This window comes from Fringilla coelebs (assembly GCF_963513975.1).
Source record: "Fringilla coelebs genome assembly, chromosome: 9".
Taxonomy (NCBI): domain Eukaryota; kingdom Metazoa; phylum Chordata; class Aves; order Passeriformes; family Fringillidae; genus Fringilla; species Fringilla coelebs.
This window is the reverse complement of record NC_140067.1, coordinates 16,734,573-16,755,781: the sequence shown is the minus strand read 5'-3', so window position 1 is coordinate 16,755,781 and position 21,209 is coordinate 16,734,573. Positions and strand designations below refer to the sequence as shown.

The window sequence follows — 21,209 nt, the reverse complement described above, 5'->3', positions numbered from 1 at the left end:
GATGTGGATATGAAAGACATCCTAACAGCACCACTTTACATTACAACCCATCTTTCATCCCAAATCCTAGGACTTGTCCTATCCAAGTCCTCAAATCTCCCAAACAGCATACACTTGAACATGCCTCCAGGCCAGGACATCCCTGGACATTTCACAGGGTACTGGCCCAATCTGGGTGTTTGTCATACACACTCTTTGTGCTATTGAGTGAAATAGTACCATTCCAGCAATGGCAGAGTTTGAAGATCCATGACTATATTGAATAAATTTATTGGAACTAGCACTAACTCATCAGCCTGCTACCTGAAAGACCAGACTACCATTTTTGGGCATGCTTTTACTGGCATTTTTGAATTTAGAAGCAATTTATTGTCTTCTGTGAAAATTCAGTTATTTGTAGAAAGTTTTATTCACTTAGGTTACTTAGTTTGGTTGCCTGTGGCAGAACTTCACCACAATTGGCAGTGTTACCTTCACTTTTCATCCAGGAACTTGACAAATTGAAGTTCTCTGTTGGGGGAGAGTTTTGAGTGGGAGGCTCAATGAGATAAGTAGTCTCCAAAATGGAGTGTGGGAATAAAATATTGAATACAATTTTTAAAATTACAAAATAAAATAATAAATAAGCAGGGTTAAAAAAACCCCAGAAATTAAAAATATTATAATGTAATGCAAAAAAATATACTAGCACAGTCGAATATTGTATATAATTTATAAATTAATAAATATACTTGTCTTGGGGTCCATGCTTAAAATATTTAAATGATGAGGTACATGACAAAAAGGGTTTGAAGACTACTAAACTAGATTGTCTGAAGGGGGCCCCTTCCACCCAGAATTTCTGTAATACACATTGTGCTTTGGTAATAATTCCATAAAACAATGTTTTGTTTGTCCTGTGTTTATTTCCCATACCTGTATATAATCAACAAGAATGTATGGTAAGAATGTATGGTTTTTACATTCTGGTTTCTATCAGACAACTTTTCAATACTAATAATATCTTGCATCAATCAAAACGTCTTTCAAACTGGAGCCAGTTTGCCATAATTTCTTCCTGAGAAGAACTAGAACTATGTGGCAAACATGTTTGCACCCTTAGCTAAATGTTATGTTAACATAAAATACATTGAACACATCTGGGCCTTAAAATACATGCAAGTAGATAAGATTTACTGGTGAAATTAAAGAGTTCACAGAAGCTTTTTTTGTGATTACAAGTAATGTCACACACCCCCTCCTTGGACAGCTAGAGAGATCTTTTTGTCACAGCCCAGATTTTGTACAGGTGTGTCACAGTAAAGTGAATCTTTGTAATACCAGATATACACAAGAGATGAAACTGTAATCAAATGAACAACTCCATTCCACTGTGCAGCAGAACAGATTACATCTTATAAACCAGCAGTGAAAAGAATTAAATCTTGGGACACTTATGGTGTTAGTGAACAAGCTTTTAATACAAAGCATTTTAGAGAAGATCTTTAAAGGGGTCTTAATATTTAAGATCCTAACTAGTACAAAACTCTGCTGGTTTTAGTAGTTTGGACTTAAATTCTATATAAACTACTGCTTTCACTCAAGATATTCTTCGAAAGATGCCATGATATCTCTCTGCAGATTCACATCAATTATCCAAGCTGTCTGCAAGAAAGCAAACAAGTGTCTTTTCAGAGCAGTCAGATATTAAGGGATGCTATACAGGTCAAATACTTAATGATTTAAGAGAAAACTATAAAGCATCTTCTCAAAAATGAATGTCTTTGTTATGACAAGTTTGAGTGTGCGTGTCATTGAAGCCCTCAGAAAAGATCTGAAGGATGAAACCTTCAGTTGAATTTCTCTGAATCTAGCACGGTCTCACACTGGTACTCACATTCCATTGTACAACACTATGAATTTTTAAAAAATGTTTAATCTAAAAAAGCTAGCAATTAGAAAACATTAATTACTGTCACCAATAAAACCAGTTAGTTTTAAAAAGGCTCAGGCCTTTCACACTGGAACAGTATGACTAGCACTTCTGTTGACACGGAACACATTTAGGAGGATGGACAGCTTGCAATACTCAAAGTTTGAAATTATTTAGAGAGCAGGGACTCCTCTTCAGAATTTTATTTTACCACACAATTATTCTAAGCTTATGGGAGTACTAGGACCAAGCAGATAGTTTTTCGTATGAATGTCATTTGAATGTGTTCTTTGAGTTGCCTATTGCATTTTCTGCACTAACTCTTCAGGTAGTATAGTTTGTTGTTTTTGATCATTCAGATAATTTGAAATATGGACCTGATGTAATATTTGTTTATTCTATAGTAAAGTTGAAAGAAAAATAATGTAGCAAGAGTCAGAAACTTACTGCTTCCTTCCTCCTGCGTTCTTGTTCCATTTTTCTAGCCAAGTTACGGTCTTGATCAAGAATACATTGTTGAGCTTCGGGCAGTTTACTCTTATGCATTTCTTTTTCAAGCTCACAGTCTGTCACTGCCATGGCATCCAATCCTGTGCTTTCATGGCCCCTTTAAAGACAGGAGAAGAAATCAGTATAGGATAAAAGTTCTTTTTTTTTTTTGCATAACAACCTGATAGAATTCTGCAAATAATTTAAATCGGTGCCTAGCACTTAAAGTGTGGGTCTCTTTCACATTTTTTCATAGTGATTTCCTGTCACAAGAGTTATATGCACACAATTGTTGGCCTGCAGTAGGTTCATGCTTCCTGTGTCCCATTTCTAATCTGTATGCGTGTGGGATTTATAGATATACTACACAAAATTTACATACACTTGCTTTGAAATTCTTTATTTCCTGTAAATTTCTTGGCCGGTGATGTTTTTTCTACCTTCTTCCTCTTCAATTAGTTATTTGAGGTAGATTTCACTAACTTCTGAACCAGGAGTATACTCTTAAGTCTCTCAAATGCTGTGATTATTAAAATAAAACAATATAAATGCTTGAATTATTCTAATACAACCAGCAATGGGCAAGTGCAGGAGAATTTAGGAACTAGCTCAGATTTATCTTTCACAGGGTGAAACAGCCAAGGGAAAAAAAGCAGACTGCTGGAGAGGGGAATATTGCAAACAGTTTCCAAAAAATGGCAAACAAACTCCAAGATATTGCTGCAATGCAGTAATTAGTAGGCAGTTACTTATCCCACTCAGCATGGCCACAGACCTCAGGGCACTGCCTGAAACAGGAGCTGCAAACAGCTGGGGAAGCAGGGCTTATTGAAGGTGCTTTTCTACAGCAATGCAAAGAATTCTGCTGTATGACATGGTGCACACTGGAACCCCTGTATAGCTATGTCAACAACATGCTCCCAAAGACTAGATTATCCTGTATCCCTTAGGAGAGCACTGAGATGGCTACAGGTATAGAAAAATAGGACGAATGTGAACTCTGGTCATGAGTGCTCCACGGGACCAAAACCTCTCACCTTAGTACCCAAACAAAAACCAAACTCCCCTCCATCCAAAAAAAACCCCAAAAACTAACCAACCAACCAGCCAACCAAAAAACCCCAAAAAACCCCATCCCCCCCAAAAAAACCCTAAACCAAAAAACAAAAAAAAAAACCAAAAACCACCCCCCCCCAAAAAAAACCCAAAAAAACCAAAAAAAAACTCAACAAAAAGGAAAATCCAGAAGCAAACTAATAGCAACAACAAAGGAAGAAATTCCTGGGAAGTTGGAAGTTTCTCTGGCTGCTGAAGTAATACTGACCCGAAGAGAAAAGGCTGCTCTGTGCATTTTGGATGTGCAGTTTTGCTTAGCATGGTAAAGCTCCCCAGTTTCACCTGACATGTAGCAATTACCTAACCCAAGCCCCTCATCCCTGAATAACTTAAGCCCCCCAGTATCATACAGGCAAAAACCAGAAAAATACTTACACAGAAGTGGTTACAAATCTTTTGTTTTCTTGGGGAAGATTTTGCAGCTCCCTCTCAGCTTGCCCAAGAGACCTTTTTGACTCCTGCACTTGCCCACTCCTCTTTAAAACTGCATCCCTGAACTGATTGAAGCTCTCAGCAGATGCTTTTATTGGAGCTGGAAGCTTCATTGTTTTACACAGGCTTACCCAGGAATCTACAGTCTTCAATTCTGTATCCTGAAGTTATTAGAAAAAGGAAAACGCAGAAGAGAAAAAAAAATACTCTGCAACTACTTTACCTACTTAGTTCTTATATTAGCACAATGTTGTTTGACTAGGCCTGTTGGAAATACCTACACCAAAATATCCTTCCTTTGGCAGGCTATTAGTGATATACAGCAGTCTGAGCAGATTTTAATGTGCTTTCTCATCAACTTTGAGAGTCCTTGGCAATATGCCAACAAGTGTTAGCATTTGTAGCTATTCTGACTATTTAAGCCTACCTCTCCACTTTTTCATTTCAGAAAACATGAATTCACAAGGCTGAGTTCACACAAGGTCCATTGACAAGGTTTTATTACAGAGAACATCCATCCAATTTCTATATGCAATCCTTACATGACAATAGTTTTATATTAGGCTTGTGGGTTTTGCTTGTTCCCCTGTGGCATTTTTTTCGTAGCATAAATCACAATAAAACCAGCATTCTTAAGAAATCCTGCTTCTAGTAGAAGCATGTGCTTATGAAGGAAGTACATATTTTTGGAATAAAGTTCAACATGTAAGTTAACAGCTTTCTGAAACCTAAGTGCCTAAAGAAAAAGCCTAGAAACATTTTAGTTCAACAGACAATACAGAAAACTTTTTAGGTCCAGAGGTTGACATGATCTAGTATTAGTAATTTTGAATTAATATTTTCAATTAGCTGATTACAAGAGAAGAATTTAGTAGATTAAAAAAAATGCCTCTGTCCTTCCAATGAGATAACTTACTGTATGCCAGGAGAGATTTTACTCAATTGTCATAAATACCTTTAGTCACTAAAAGTGCTTTGCCTCATTTCAGAGTGGGTTTTCCAATAGCACCGAGACTACATTCCACCCTACTCTTATTTTTTAACTGGATCAGCAAGTGAAAGCACACTAATAAGTTAGATATGAGAACTAGATCAAGAAACACTCGTTCCTTGCTTAAATATTAATACCAGATAAAACAAGCCCTATTTTAATAAGGCAACATGGGCATATTAAATATCTATTTGTGTGTGTGTATGTATGTATCTTATATACTTTACCTTCTGCAAGGAAGAGAGTCATTTGTTTGGTTTTGCACTAAAAATGAGATAAATCTGTACAGATTATAACAATGACAAATGCCTGTTGTACACTAAATATTATATTAATTGTAAAAGAACAGATTTTTAGAGAAGATCCTAGGTCAGGGACTTATTCAACCTAGCAAATACATTCAGCCTCTTCTCAAACAGAACTTGAGCATCACTTACCTTTCTTGGAAGAAGTTCAGACATTGGCTGTAGTATGTTTTTATCATTAGATTTATCATTGGGTGTACAATGACCTGATGGAAGAATGAAAAAAGACTTTTTGATCATGTTGATTTTATAGACTATGCTTTCTGAAATTCAAATGATAAAACTTTAGTCTTTCAAGGAATTAACTTAAAAGCTTACACTGCAGTTTATTATTTGGTTCAGAATTACAGAAATTCTCCCAAACATTTCCAAAGCTTAAGTTGAACTGGATCACTTCTCTCCACTTTTGGGCAGCTAGCTCAACTATAGATGAGAAATTAACTCCTGGTTAATTCTAGGAGAGGTCCCAGCAGAAGGCATTAAAGGTTTGGTCAGGAAGGCTCAATACAGCACTTTGCCACTTACTCACTTCCTCCCCTTTCCACCCAGCCCTCTTTCCTTTTGATTCCAGCTTTAGGAGTACCTGATTGATCATGCAAACCCATTTCACCTATAGATCTCGGCCCTATTTACTTTTTCTTAAAAGCAGATAGGTCAGCCATCAAGAGCTAGTCCTCACATTTCCTGTAGCCTACAGATATACAAATAATTCATGCTGTTACTTCTTAATTATTTGAGAAAAAAACCCAACAAACCACCCAAACGCTATTTTCAAATGAGAGATAAACAACACATTTTATCTCATTCAGCAGCAATTATCTACTGTAGTTTGAGATGCTTCATTATTTAAGTAAATGCTTAATAAAAACATTCAGGTAATATGTTGACACTTTTTTACATTTTACAAAGGATAAGTTTTTGAATGCTTGAATCCAGAATGCTGATTCAAAGTATCAAATGCTCAGCCAGTTTGTCATTCAAGGGGTTTTCAGAAAGACCTCACAGCCACAAAACTTTGTAAGTAAAAATCCTTCTTAGCTGAGGCCATGCACAAGTTCCAGCTGTAGCAAGTCTAAGCAAAAGGGGCCAGAGATGTATGGCTTGGTGTGTTAAGACCCTAAAATTAATAGAAATTCATGGACAATCAAATATCCATTTTTAGAATTGCTTTAATACACTGCAACTACTTAGCATTATTCTTTGCCAAAAATAAGAATTCATCAGTGAACAGACTCTGCCTTTTAATTTCATCAAGTTTTCAGAAGCTTCTTTGCTCCCCATATAGGTGCTCTAGAGGGCAAAGAGTAAAGGAGAAAGCAAAACAATTGTGTCTGGCAATACTGGACACACAGAGCATGAATGTTCAGTCAATTGTTTAGTTTGAAATATGTATGAGGTATAGAATGCAGTTTTCAGAGGGCCAGTGTTCCTGTAATAATTGCAAGTTGATTCTAGAGTGAAAGTCACTTTGATAGTGATTTGCTGTCAGATCCTTTTCACCAAGAGCCAAGGATAGTAACTCAAATTACACGCAAAGTGCTCTGGGAAAAGAGGTCCATGAAGCTTCAGTAGAAGACATTTCAAAAGCCAGTGAAGTTCAGCAGAGTGAAGCATCGATTCTCAGACTCGATGGTTTACTGGTTTATGTATCCTTAGTACTACATTATGAAAGCTAAATTCTTAAATCAAAAAGGAATTTTCTTTATATATTTTAACATAGAACAAGAACCAAACATCAGTTTAATTTCACTTTTTTTTTTTTTTTGTGTTTTTAAGCAGCAAATAAAAAAAAGGAAGAGCAAGGGAAAACTGCATACCCAACCATAATCCTGCAAACTTATTAATATACAAGGTGTTCAGCATGATATTTCTTTAAACCAGTTTCATGTGCATTTTTAACTTCGCACCCATGATAATGGCTACAGTTTTTATTATGACATTACATACTTTGTTCTTGACTTATGGATATTAAATCAGCGGTTCTCATGCTGGTCTTGTTTTGAAGTTTATTTGATTTGTCTAGATGTCTTGGTTGCTCAGCTTGTTTACTCCAATCAGCACTGTCAACTTGGAAAATGGTGTTGGACGCCTAGAAGAGAAACTAGACTTCAAAATACTTTATTGTGTTTAGCATATGAAGATTATACAGCATCAGGATTAAAGGTTTAGAAGCTTAGAGCAGTAAATTCTTGCAGTTCTAGCTTCTGTAAACACCCAGAAAGAAGTAGATTTCATTCATATTATGGTAAACAAAGCAAGTTCATAAATCAAGACTTCAGATTTAGAATATGCACAGCTCAGCAATTCCAAGTGATGGAGTGGGTAGAGCATGAGAAACTGATACAAGATCTTTAACCCTTAACATTGCACAGCAGAATAATGTTGTCATAAAGGCAGTTGCTGCACTCTAGCTTGTAGATCAGGGTGAACTGTGACTGTGATCTTCAGTGCAGTGGTATTTTTTTCCTCTGTGCAAGATTACCCTATGTAGCAATCCCTTGAACTAAGGACAGTGCTGCACAAACCTGAGTCATAATTTGCATTACCTGCTACCTTGGACAGTGGACACCAGTAGGAAATGGTGAGCTGCTTTTCATCCTTACTTGCAAGACACATTCCTGTGCTCATAGATTCAAGAGGCAGTTTCTATCCATTGCCAAAAATAAAGCTATTACAGCCTGATTAAGGCCACTAAAATTTCAACCATGTTCAGAAGCATTATTAATCAACATAGGATGGAAATGATCATGCTGCAGTAAAACCAATAACTTCCTTTGCTCCACAGAGGCCCTTCTAACCAGGATACTTTCCAAGAACACATTAAGACAGAACTCAACAGTCATTAAATATTTTACAACCTCATATAGACCCTGAAAGCCCCAATTTCCACAGCTTTAGGAAAAGGTATGAAAAACAACACACTTTCCCAGTAGACCCTCCAGGCCCTCAGTATTGCTGAGTTTGTGAAATTGATATTTCTACAAAACCAAAACACAAATTATAATCTGCCTATTTTGTAAAGCTTTTGGCTTACAGAGTGGACTCTTAACCTGTAAGTGTGCAAGGGTTACTTAAGTTGAAGCTATAGCCCTGAAAAGAAATAAAATAAGCTTTATAGTACACAATAAATGTGATCAGCCAAACTTTCCTTTTGTGTTACAGTCAATAGGCAATGAAATAATACCCTGTTAAAGGATAAGAATCATTTTATTGCTGGGGTTTTAGAAAAGTTTTGTTGTAAACCTTAAATGGCCTTCATCACATCAAATTCAAGCCTGAAGTATTTTATTACATCTTATTTAAAGGGCAAGAACATGCTTTACAGATGCTGTTTGAAATTAACTAATTGGAGAGAAGCACGTATTCACCTCTGGAAAAACATTTCTGGAGTGGGTGACAGAAGACTGATTGGTCTTTGGAGTGTTCTGAGGAGTTTCCTGGGCTGGAGCATCATGCAGAGCAGGTACAGCTGAGATGTTACCTGAGAAAGAAGTAGGGTATGATTTTTCCCCTGTCATGTAAAATGCAGTCCTACATCTCAAAATTAGGTCACTGTTTAGATCTGTGGAGTAACGCACTATTGAGATATGTATTCTAGCCACATGATTTAAGAGAGTTATTTTTAATTAGTTTTTAATTGATTTCTCAGTTAATCAGCTACCAGTTCATGCTGTCTTCTACCAAAATCTCAGCAGTGTCTAACATTATTAGACTTTTATAAATGAGGGAGGGAAAATAGCTACTTGGATCAAGTTCCTAAGCAACTTCATGTATCTGATGTGTTTAGACAACAACGCTCAGTTCAGAGGACCTGTGGCACCAAGCCTTACATTCAGCAAGTAGGCATTTCAGACATGAACTTGGGGAGTGGGCATGGGTTTAAGCATCTAATGCTGCCTTAAGGTCTTCAATACTTCCTGTAACTCCAAGTTCATTAAGGTATCCTTTTCCATCTCATTGGAAGGATGCATGAACACCTATTTTTAATACTACTTTGCCCCACCACAAGTGCCCCAGTAATCTGAAACCCCTAGCCAATCCTCAGTGCTCCCATGCTTTAATTTACATCATGCTCTTTGGTAATCCACACGCTGCAAGAACTTTTTCAGTTATCCACTTGCTAACCTCCAAAATTCCAAGATAAGCTTGTTTGGCAGTACAGGCATCCTGACAGCCCTTATATCCTCAGCAGTCAAATATAGGCATACAGGTATTACCTGAGAGAGTCTGAGCATTTTGCTCTAGTGGATTAAGTGATCTACACTGAAGCATTTGCAGTACATTGGGAGGTTGCTGCTGCAGTTCAGATGATCCGTGATTTTGCAAGCTGCTAGTAAGAGAGGAGGGCTGTGCTTGCAGAACAGCATTGCAGGATGTCCTCTGTAAACAAAGTGGTATTCTCTATAAAGAGACTGCAGTAGTTAATACAGCTGAATCATTTAATAGCTATTTGAGCCTCTTTTCCTACCACTACCCATGTCCACTGCTTATCAGATTCAGTACCCATCCATCATTTTCTAAGCATTTAGATGACAAAAAGCCATGAGGTAAAGTGCACTCACTGCCTTGGTCTGACAGGTACAGAAAACTCCTGAGAACAAAATGTAATACGAGGATTTCAAGTATGATTTTTGTTGCTACTCAGAAGGTCAGTAAGGGGCTGTTACAACTGACCAAGCTGAAGCTCATTTCCTGGATCCTGTTTTCTCAAGTTTATTGCTGTCATTCTGTCACTGCAGAGGCTGAAGCTCTTAAGCAAAAAGAGGGCGTTGCATAATTCCTTTTCTGAATCTTTGCTTATGAAGATGCAGAAGGAGCAGCTGAATAATAAATTTGCAGCCTAGTTTCCTGTACTTTAAGGGAAAGTCAGTCTATTGCAAGAAGAAAGAAGGTTTGGCTAAGAATTTGCTTTGAAATTCAAGGTCTCTGTCTCCGGTAGCTTCAAGGGAAATTCTTAAAGGTAGCTAACCTTGACAAGAAATAACACCCACTGTATAATACAGAAATAGAGCAATTCAATCTAAGAGGCATTAAGAATTATTTCTAGATAAAACTGCTGTTGGTTCTAATAATACCATAACAATAAGCAACATTAAAGTATCCTGAAAATATGTGGCATATTGTACAATGTATTTCTTTTCAGGCGTAGAGGTGAGGGTATTAATAGATTAAAAACCATTACACTGTTAGGTCAATTCTGTACTCCGAGATCGATTTGGAGACTGTTTGCCCTTTTTGGGGGTGGGTGCAATATGTGGAGCATTCTGCCCTTCATCAAACACATAATCACCACAAAAGATAAAAGCCTTCCAGTATATCTGTTCCTATACACATGCATAAGGAATTTTTAAAAAACATTTCATGGGACACTTTCATATCAATCAGTCCTACAAAACAAATAGCATTCAAGCCATATTCATTATTTCCTGATGAAGTTGCATCATCTCTCTTACCATTGAATGTTAAAAAAAAACTTTAACAAAGTTATTTGTATAATAACTTTATTTGTTTAGGGCAAAATTATTATATCTGTTCCAGCCAGATTTACCTTAGATTTTTCCATAGAAGCTGGACAGTTCTGCCTGGCTCCAGTCTGTTTTGAACAGGTTTCTGTAACTGTAAATACAGTGAGGTGGGCAGAAAAAGGGGGATGGAAAAAAACCAAATCAGTCATTCGCATATGTTTCATTATTCACACATAGAAGGAGTGAGTTGCAGTTGTACCTAGAGTCAACCTCACAGTGAAAGGAACATTCTTATCTTGAATACTTTGACTCGAGCTTGATGTGTTTAGAGAACTTCTTCCAGATATAAAAAGATACCACAGATTTCTGCAGGATCAAGGTCTTCATTGCCATTGATTCACTGTGTTTGTTCCCCTTCACACTGCGGAGGGTTGAGCATTCATCTCACCTTATACCTCATATGGAGATCTACACTGTAGACCTCCAGTTTGGCAGATTTATTCTGTCCTAGGAAACGAAAGAGTTCTGTGCACAGAGAAACATCATTCAGCGTTCTGATGCTGTAATGCCCTTTAAACAAACTTGAAGCATTTTAAGCCCAGAGTGGATTTTGCCTCTACAGTTAATGCTGTAGGCACTTTTGTTGCTCAGGTCACCCTTCATGCGCAGACCAGAAGATATAAAGTGAATCACACTTTCAAAAAGGGATCAAAGCTACATGAGTAAGCTATAGCCCTATAGTCAAGTCCAGGTGAGATACAAAGACCTTTTTCTAGCTCATTTTGGTCCCTATAGATTTTCACTGCTAGGTTGAATGGATGTACTGGGGGGGGGGGGTTTGATTGTTTTGTGTTACCTGGGATCACAGTATTAAGGCATTAATTTCATTTCATGGCATTGGAATTAAGCCTTCAAAGTGAAGCAAAGCAAATATTACTAAAATCCTTGGTAAGCATGTAGAACAGTAGATGCTAAGAGAGAAGATATTTTGCCTACACAAACACAAAAATAAACTTCGTAACCTGATTCAGAGTCACTGCTATCTGAGGAGCTAGAATCACTGCTAGAGCTGCTGCCAGAATCTGAGGAGCTGCTGCTGCTGTCACTCAGTCTGCTTGGCCCAGTACTTGACTCAGCATTGTTCTCAACTGCAGGAGAAAAAGAAAGAATTCAGGAGAAAAAGAAGGAATTCAACCGGCAATGGAGCATTGTTCCTATACAGGACTATGATCAACTTTGCTAGGTCTATTCTCCCATATGAGAGTTCATTTTATTTCATTTCCTTGTCTACTGTCTATTTAGCAGCAGACTTGAGGGTAGAGGAGTAGGAATTACCAGCAGCAAGATACTTGAATGAATGAAATACCCAAGGAGAAGCTGTAATCACAATTTACAATTCTGAAGTAGATTAAAACAGTAGACTTAAGACACAATTCAAGCAATTTCCCCCCATAAGCTTTCCTGTGGTCAAGAGCTTGTTTGTGTGCACGTTGCTGCTGCCAGGCTTGCCTGCAGAGTTCTTTATCTACAGCCAGCTCTTCCTTCCCTAACCATATGCACTCCCAAAATTGCTATCTTTTGCCACCTCCCCACCATCTGACTATTTTGCATCTCCAGGGTTGATTTAACTCAGCTTATAATGATTTTGGAGTCAAACCTTTTTCAAAGTTTTTTTTTCCCTGTGGAAGCTTCAAAAATGAGAAGTTACATGGATACCTGTTTCCCTACACACTAGTCCAGATTTAGCTCTTGTAAACAAGCCAGATACCAGTTGCAAAGATTTCCTAGTCAGCTTTTTTGCTGTCCTCACAACATATAGTAGATAATTGATTTCAGCTGCTCTTTAAGATTTTCTTTGTAGGATATTTTCAAGCCATTATGCATACCAGACAGGAAGACTTGACTGAGCTAATGCTGGATACAAATGTCCCTGTGCCTTTCAGAGCTGCTTCTATCATGTCAGCTGATTTTACATTGGAGCTAAATAGATATTCAGTGGAGGGCAATACCAGCACTCACTATTTAAATGAGGAACAGCTTGACTTATAATAGCAGCATTAGCTGCATTGATCCATTCTCAGCCCCTGATGAGAACTACAAGTAAGCGTACAGCTCAAGTATGCGCTGAATTTCTGGCTTTGATCTTGAAATGCATTATTGCCTGAAAAACTGAATTTTTCTCCTAGGACACTTTCATAAGTCTAAGAGAACACAGCACACCTGTCACTGATACACAAGTTTTGTTAGCATGACACTGCCATGTAACAAGTGTTACTAGAATACCAAATTTGCTGCTGTGACTCCAGCTCACTGAGCATAGAAAGAATCTTGAGGCTATCAGTGGGAAGCTTAAGACCCCACCTATTGTGAGGAGAAAGTCTCCAGATACCTAACAGGACCAAAGCCCAAGGGAAGAATTCCACTTTAAGCTACTTCCATTGCAAATGAGTAAAAGTAAGAGCCACATTACTCTTGAAGCTCTCTCTCTTTGGGTTTAGTTGACCATTGACATCCAGCAGTCTCTTCTCTAATTCTTGTTTCCTCTCAAAATTAAGTTCTTCTTTTGACTTTGTTGGGTTTTTAGCTGCACGTGAAACAGAAGTTAACATGAAAGCAAACCGGAACGCAAATTTAATGGGTTTTTAAAACATCATTTATGCTACATACCCTGCATTCTTTGTTTCTTCCTCAAACAGGTTGCTACGTATCTCTCTAGTTCTCTGAGTGTTGAAGCATTTAAAGTTTCAAAGTCTATTTCTATCTCATCAGGGTTAGAGTTCCTCAGTGCAGGTTCTCTTGACTGTATTATATGGACTACTTTCCCAAGCTTATCTCCAGGGAGTTTATTTATGTCCAAACTCAACTGTCGTTTTTCATCATAATTCATAGGTTTGGCACCATCTTCATCTTCTGACTTATGTGCCAACAAGACCTGCTGCACGGTTTTCTTTGATTGACTGCAGGAAAAAAGTGCACTGCAGTAACGGCAGTTTAAAATAATTTGACACCCACACAAGTTCCCCACACTTACATGTTTAAAGCCAGCTTTCTCTTAGATTTCTTCATGAATTTCAGATTTTTCTTCTTTTGAATCAAGCTTTTTATTTCAGCTTTTTCCTTGTTCTTTCTCTTCTCACTTTTAGCCTTCCGTTTTTTCTTTCCTGGTCTAGATAAGCATGCTTTGGTCAAAACCCACAACTGCTGGTGAAGAGCTTTAAGCTATCAAAACCAAAAAAACAACAGAATGTTGATAAGTTTGGGCCATGTAGGAGGAACAATAAACTGGTCCTGAATATCACAGGAATATAGTGGCAGCTGAATGGATATTAATAGGATGTCTGCTTTCCAAATGAAATTTGTTTCCCAAGCTTTTTACTATATTGTATCTCTGTTACAGATTATGCATCTAGAAGATGCAGGACTGTTTATTTTATGCAAGCACTTCTAACAGAATGTGCCTTTTAGCATTCTGTCAGGAAAACACAAACACACTCCCCCAACCCCCCAAAAAAAGAAAGAAAAAAAAAATCACTGTAGGGGTTTCCAACAGCCTCTCTAATTTCAGGAATTTGGGATGCACATAAATGTCTTATTAGGTTATATTTCTACAGCATTGCTGAATTAGGCAAGCGGGACTGGGCTCATGCATCTTATTTTGCAATATAAAATGGCTAGTTGAGACATGCTAAGAATTTTGGAGAAGACCTTAACAAAACTTTGTTTTAACCTCAGGAATTAGAAGATGGTCAGATGATGAGATTAGAAATCACTGAAATACCTCACTACTGTAAAGGCTGGCTTGTACACTTGTGTTCATCCTTCTGCCTACATTCATAAACTGATTATGCTAATCTGACAAGGACTGAAAACTGTCCCTCAATTCACTAACAGAACAAATGCTAATTTTCCCCAGAGTTTATAGATAGCAGCTACAGGTTAAAAAATTATGTTCAAGCAGAAGTAACACCCATCCCGCTCCTAATATGAAGCATGGCTTTGCTTCACAGGTTAGCATGAGATACCTTATTTTCTCTCTCATACTGAGCTTTCTGAAGAAGAAATTAACAACTTGCTTTTGTATGGTTCAAAAGAGACTGAGGGTAGGAACAATGCTTTTTGACCATGTGAAAGAAATGACCCTGTTGGGAGAATATGCCACTAAGCTACATGTGGAGTGCCTGGAGGCTCTCACAGAAACAGACTCTTATTTTTTAAGAAGTTTGAGATTCCTCTGAAGAAGCAGTAGGCAACAGTAGTAAAACTATTGCTCACTTTGTATTTGTTGAGGCGCTATTCACTTAACATTTGGCAGTGCTTCCAAATGGGACTGAAGGTCTGTATTAAAAATACTAGTTAATAGGACCTTTTGAAAACTGATTTTTGTTGCTAAATCTTGGAATAGACCATTGAGAGTCACATTACTAGAGAGATCTTAAGTCACACACATTAAGTACTAATGCTTACTTGCTCCTGAAGCTTTTTGAGGTTCACTTTTCTCTCCTCTTCAGAGTCTTCAGATGATTTTTCTTCTGAAGAGTTCTCATTGCTGCTTTCACTGGAATAAGATTCTGTCATTTCTCTCACAGGCTGTGGCAGATGATCACTCACAACAGGTTCATCAGGAATTTTAGCAAAGTGCATTTCAAAAACATCCTGTAGAGTTAGGTTTGGGAACAGCATATTTTTCAGATTTCTGAAAGTGTTATGCAGCTACTACTTGCAGAACTACACAGCAACACAGTAGTTCAGTAATATTAGCAGATTCTACATCACAGCATAAGATGAACTATCCTTTTTCAAGTCTGACTTAAAAGATAACTCACCTGAAGTTTTCTTGCCATAGCAACTATTTCATGGTCTGAAGAATTACGTTTGTAGCAGTTCATGAACATTAATCTAACATCTGTAGCAAATTCTTGTATATCATTATATTCAAAGTTATCCATTTTCTTCTAGAGGAAAAGAAATTTAAAGGCACACTTAGTAGACAGTATCACCATGAACTAGCAGAAAAAAAAGAAGGAACAAGGATTTTAACATATATATTCAGGTTCAGCTTGTACCAAGACAGTAAATATTATAAAAATGTTATGGAAATATCTGCATCTCATTTCAACATTGTCTCTTTAACAAAGTAGGAGATATTTTTTTTCCTCTTTTAAACAGATTTAATTGTAATTGCTGAAAGGACTTTGTAGTACTAGTTTCAGCCCTTGGTCAAGACAAAAATGTTTGGGTGGTTTTATTTGGCTCTGAACTCAGCATCTGTTTTTGGTTCTATGCATGGTATTTAACACAAAGATTATTCCATAATAGCTGGAGTCAAACTAATGGACTAGAAACCAGGAAATAGCCTTTGTATTGTGCAAGTCAGCTTTCAAGAGAATTCAGTAAGCTATTAAAATTGAACATTCCCCAGAAAAATGGAGCTTAACTGGGCTGAATACTTTACCCCATACAAATATACTCAGCATGCACAGGCGGCTGTCCACATATCTCCCTCTAGAATGGTTGCTTTCCACTAAAAAGGTGAAATGTGTTATGTAAACATTCAGTGTAGAAGTTCCAGGGCACTTCACCAAGAACATTGAGATTGAGAGAAGAGAAGGAGTTGACAGAACTGCATTTTGTTTTATAGGGCATTAACAACAGCACTGTGTCCAGACAGATATCTAACATGTGGCATGCTTGGAAGGGCTTCATGGAGATCGTAATTCCCTCACTACTTACATTTGCTTTTTCAGCAGTTAGGTTGATTATGTGTCACAACAAGACTCAGAAGACTTTCTTCAGTGACTTTGGCTAAGTTTGAGAAACACAAATGCATCTGGTTTCTACGCCTGTTTTGTCTTTCATAGGAGAAGCAGTTTTCATGGCACCTTTTCAGCTAACACATTTAAAACCTTGTGATTACACAAATAGCCTAATTTCCCCAGAAACATACTTACTTTAATGGTGCCTAGGTCTGAAGGACATTTGGCAATGGCTTGGTTCACACCAGTGGAGAAAGATGCTGCATCTACAGGTTTTATGAAAGGCCATGCATATGCTGCATGTTTCTTTGAAAACATTTCTTTAAGTATTGCATTACAATGTTTTAGTTGTCCTGACAACTGAATCTTTTTAATAATTCCAGGTGGCTGTTGAGAATCTCCTGGAAAGGATCTCTTCAGAAGCTTATTTGTTACCATACATTCATTTTCACCTCTACGTGCTTTAACAGTTTTTCTTTCATTAAGCATTGCAGAAGATTCACCACTTGCTGTGACTACTGAAGTAGTAGGAGTTGTAGTGTCAGCCTTCCTTTTCACACCTTTTTTTGCCTAAGAAAACAAAAAAAATATACAAGTGTCCAGAATAGGAAGAGAATGGTCAGTTTTAGATAATTCTTTTGTGCGTGTAGCCCAAAAAAAGTGTCAGAACTCTTATAGCTATTGAAGTCAGAGCAAAATGCAACAATTCTACAAGTTTAGATTAAAAACCTGCAAGGTATTACAGGACTAGCACACCAAGCTCCATCTTAAACGTAAAGGAAAGAAGTAGATGTACTGCAGGCCAGGCCATGGTCAGATTTTAGCCATTTGTGAAGACTCCAGAAAGCTGGCAGGTTATGAAACTACCTGCACGTTGACAGCCACAGGAAGGGGGTAAACTACTGCAATTCATTTTAGGCCTGGTTGGGGGCCTTATGTAAATGGCTTATCTCTTTTTTTCTTTAACTTGCATAGTACTTGGTTTGGAAGCCATATAACGTGCGCTTTGTCATCAGTGTTCAGACTCCATGTGAGTGAAGTGTAAATATACACTACAGGAGAGACTGGCAAAAGTGCCTGTTCCTCATCGGATGAGCACAACCAAAACTAAGTCAATACAGGAGTTTTTCAGATGTTCACATACAACTCAGATTGAAGTAACAAGAATTTGCTTTCTGAGCTACAAACACCTCCCAGGCTAGTGACACAGTGTTTAAGCACACATGCTAATTTTTGAAGAAACAAGGATTTGATTTACATAGAAAACCATGAGAAATTATTAAATAGAACCTAGAGCTTTATTTTAGTAGTTTAAAAACAATTATCCTCAAGGCAAAGCCTGCAGAAGTATATACAGTAATACACTTCAAGAATGATAATCTTAAACTTAATTTTTTTTTTCTTTGAGAACAACATTTTAAAATCACATTTATAAGAAAAGATGTGCCAAGCAATCATCCCAATTTCTGTTTAACTTCTAGAAGTAGTACTGGCCTGGGTATTTAGCAGACACATAGAAGATCTAATAGAGATCTCTTACTATCTTGTCTCATAACAAAAGTTTCAAAAACATACAGCAATAAGCATGGCTCCTATGCTTTTGCCATAAGTGCCTGAAGGAGAAATTTCAATGTATTTCTTTCAGAAAGTTATTTGAGGAAACTTACTTTTGTTATAGAGACTGCAGCTGGCATTAAAGCAGTTAGCTGAGCTGCAGACAAAGGAGCCAGTGTAACGTGCTGGTGCTCTTGAGTCATCACTGGAGGCTGCTCACTGCTTTCAGCTTGCTTCTCATTTGTGCTTTGTTCATTTGAAATCCCAGGGTTGGGCTGCCATGTTTCTGGTTATTTTAATACAGAAAATTTTAGAAGTCTAAAATCTTGCAGTTAATTTCTTTCATGGTCAAATTGACCAGCTGTCAATATAACCACTTGTCTATACAGGAATGCCATAAATGAATTCAAACCAGAGTGTGTGTTACTTACAGCAACATTGGTATCCTCCTCTGCTCCCACCGTTAGTGCCTCAGCTAGAATATCATGCCAAGTTACACCTTACTTGGCTTCAAGAAAGTGTGGGTTAACTTCAGGCCAAAGATTAAAGAGGCATCATACTACACTCACTATATTGTAAAAATGTTCTTGCCAGGGAAAGCATCAAGTTATTTTCTACGAACACAAAGACCAAGCAGCAAAGAGTGCAGACTGCATCATGTAGGTTCATTTTTCCTAAGCATAGTTAATACCTGCATATATTGCTTAGCAGTATTACAGACCTCCACTACTGAGATCTAAGAACAATTTAGACCAATGTTTTTCTGTGTTTGGTTTGGCTGATTAGATTATTCATGTATTTTTCAGCTGTTACTCTATTTACTTCCCACAGATGTTCACACCTATTAGTTTATATAACACAATGCTGAGCAGCATGACAGTCTCTGAATTGGAAGTCAGTTCCTTTTCTAAATAAAAGGAACTTTTTTTTTTTTTTAAATTTCTAAAGCCTCATAGCAGTATTGTTATTTATCTGATTGTTCTGGAAAGAGTAGAGAACACCCAAACTGTTCCAGGGTTGAGTTGTGACAAATAAGATTTCCTGTTTCCAGTGCTGCTTGCTTAATATATTAAAAATTCAGCATATAAGACAGGTCTTACCTTCTGTCTTCTTTCCTTTTCTTTTGCCTTTCTTGAGACTCACTGGTCTTTCTTCTGGTGGCATATGGGCTATTTTCTGCATAAACACTTTTTCTAGTTCTTCGGCCATAAACACAATGTCATCACCTGGCTGCAAAATGTGGTCAATACCATACCAGCACCAATTCAGTAAAGGAGAGGCTGCAGTAAAGGGAGCTATCTCATAAAACAACCAAGCTAGAGAGTCCTGCTCCAACAGATTAAAAAAAGCCACCAGTACCAGAGAGGTCTTTAAATCATTGCCATCTCTGCTCCTACAACTCACTTTAAAGCAAATTACTTCACAGTTGAAATACTCCTTCTCTCACTGTCCCATTGAAAAATTCCCCTTTACTTCTGCATGCTTCTACAGCAAATGCCAAAGGGGCAGATCTGCAACTCCCTTATTACCCATCTGTGTTCTGAAGGAGCTGTTGAAGCTCAAAGATACCAAGACACAGCCAACAAATATCCAAGCACAGGGAGATGACCATACTTCATTAGGTGGAACTTGTTGAAGGAACAGAGCATTGCTCAGGGTTGCTAGCCTTGGACTTGTACAGCAGTGACAATAGTGCTTGCTGTTCATGAGCTCTGCAGCCAAACCCCAGAGATTTTGGATGTGGAGTCCTTGTGCACTCAGTTGTTTGAACAGCAAGCAAGACTTCACTTACATGTCCTCAGTCAATCCTAGATTAAAAAATGTCCCCAACACTTCAAAGAAAATAGTTTCAAAAAAATCATGAAATGTCAACTTACTGTGTGTTCTAATAACCATGTGCTTGTTTTAGACTTGTTTGTATCATTCAATAAAACCAGTTACTGGTAAGAGTTGGTGTTCCACATACCTTGTTGTACATGTAGCAGTTCCAGAACATAGTTTTAAAGTCTTCAATACATTCTGCAGCTTTTGTGTAGTAATTGTGTTCCAGTCTCTTTTTTATGGTGCCTAAGTCCATAGGGTTTTTTATGATAGTGTAATAATCCTGCGTTATTGAAAGAATAAGTCACCAAACATATCTTAATATTAGGACATGAATATTTTGACACATTTAGTTATGAAAGCTAATCTGCAAGAGAGAATTGCATTGTATTAGTAGCAGTATTTTATTTAAAGGAAAACCTTTCCCTATAGTCATAGGTACCAAAAATATAGGTGTGCAGGAAATCTTCACCTTATATTTTGTCCTTGTTCTTCCATGTAACATATATCATTCAAAGTCCCAAAGAATATTTATTTCAACAGGCTCCAGAGCTCTACTGGTAGTAGTACTTATTAAAAGTATATGCACTTTTCATTTGTTGTCTCAAAGCCATTTACACAAAGCAGCACTCCAGTTTACAGAACAGAGGAAAAAGAAGCCAAACTTCAACAAAGTCTCAGTCACTAAAAAAAGAAGCTGCCAGGTTTTCACAATTGCTGTTGAAATACTTTATCCCTGGCAGCATTTCTCTAGAAAGAAAACACTTTTCTTGTAGACTTGGATTAATGACACTAGTTCAATAGCAAAAATAGTCTTACATAATCTGTTGCATTAGAAAAAAACCTTTTTAACATTAATTGACATAATTTACATATTAGTCCAGTTCCAAAATGGTTCTTACAGGCAGATTCAGTGCTGCTGCATCTACAGGTTGGTGAAACGGCCAGGAAAAGTTGTGTCTCCACATGGCTCTCATGACCACCCTCTGTAAGTACTGAAGTTGGTTTGTTTGACATCCACTACTTTTGTTATTTATGTACTCTGGTGGAGGAGGGTTCATAATAATGGCACAGTGCTGGCTTTGAACAGACATCTTTAGCGAGTTTGTATATCCACTCGTTCAGAGATCATTACACGTTTAACCTGAAGGGAACAAAACAGAAGCATTCAGTGGAGATATCTAGATTTAATGTTGCTTACCTGTCCACTTCTGTTTACTGTAACTACAGGCATGCCTTTGTGTTCTAAGCAAGACATTGGTTTTAAAGTGCCTATTTGGACATAGCTAGTATGCATCCCTAGACTCTAGGTTTCTCCTAAAAAAATCTGATAGCCTACTTCCAGAAGGAAGTATTGCATGAGATGTGAAA

The 21,209-nt window shown here is 37.5% G+C and overlaps 1 protein-coding gene across 1 annotated transcript; it reads right to left on the bottom strand.

Moving 5' to 3' along the window:
* Window positions 1-1,575: 1,575 nt before the first annotated feature.
* Window positions 1,576-20,932, bottom strand: BRDT (bromodomain testis associated; the record flags this gene model as incomplete). The annotated part of the gene is made up of 19 exons (XM_084210981.1): window positions 1,576-1,644; window positions 2,360-2,519; window positions 3,893-4,110; window positions 5,378-5,451; window positions 7,193-7,334; window positions 8,614-8,726; window positions 9,463-9,625; window positions 10,794-10,861; window positions 11,733-11,858; window positions 13,181-13,294; window positions 13,378-13,667; window positions 13,742-13,929; window positions 15,175-15,363; window positions 15,534-15,662; window positions 16,659-17,033; window positions 18,131-18,303; window positions 19,118-19,247; window positions 19,984-20,121; window positions 20,741-20,932. The coding sequence occupies 19 exons, from the start codon at window positions 20,930-20,932 to the stop codon at window positions 1,576-1,578; spliced, it is 3,051 nt and encodes a 1,016-aa protein (XP_084067107.1).
* Window positions 20,933-21,209: the final 277 nt, after the last annotated feature.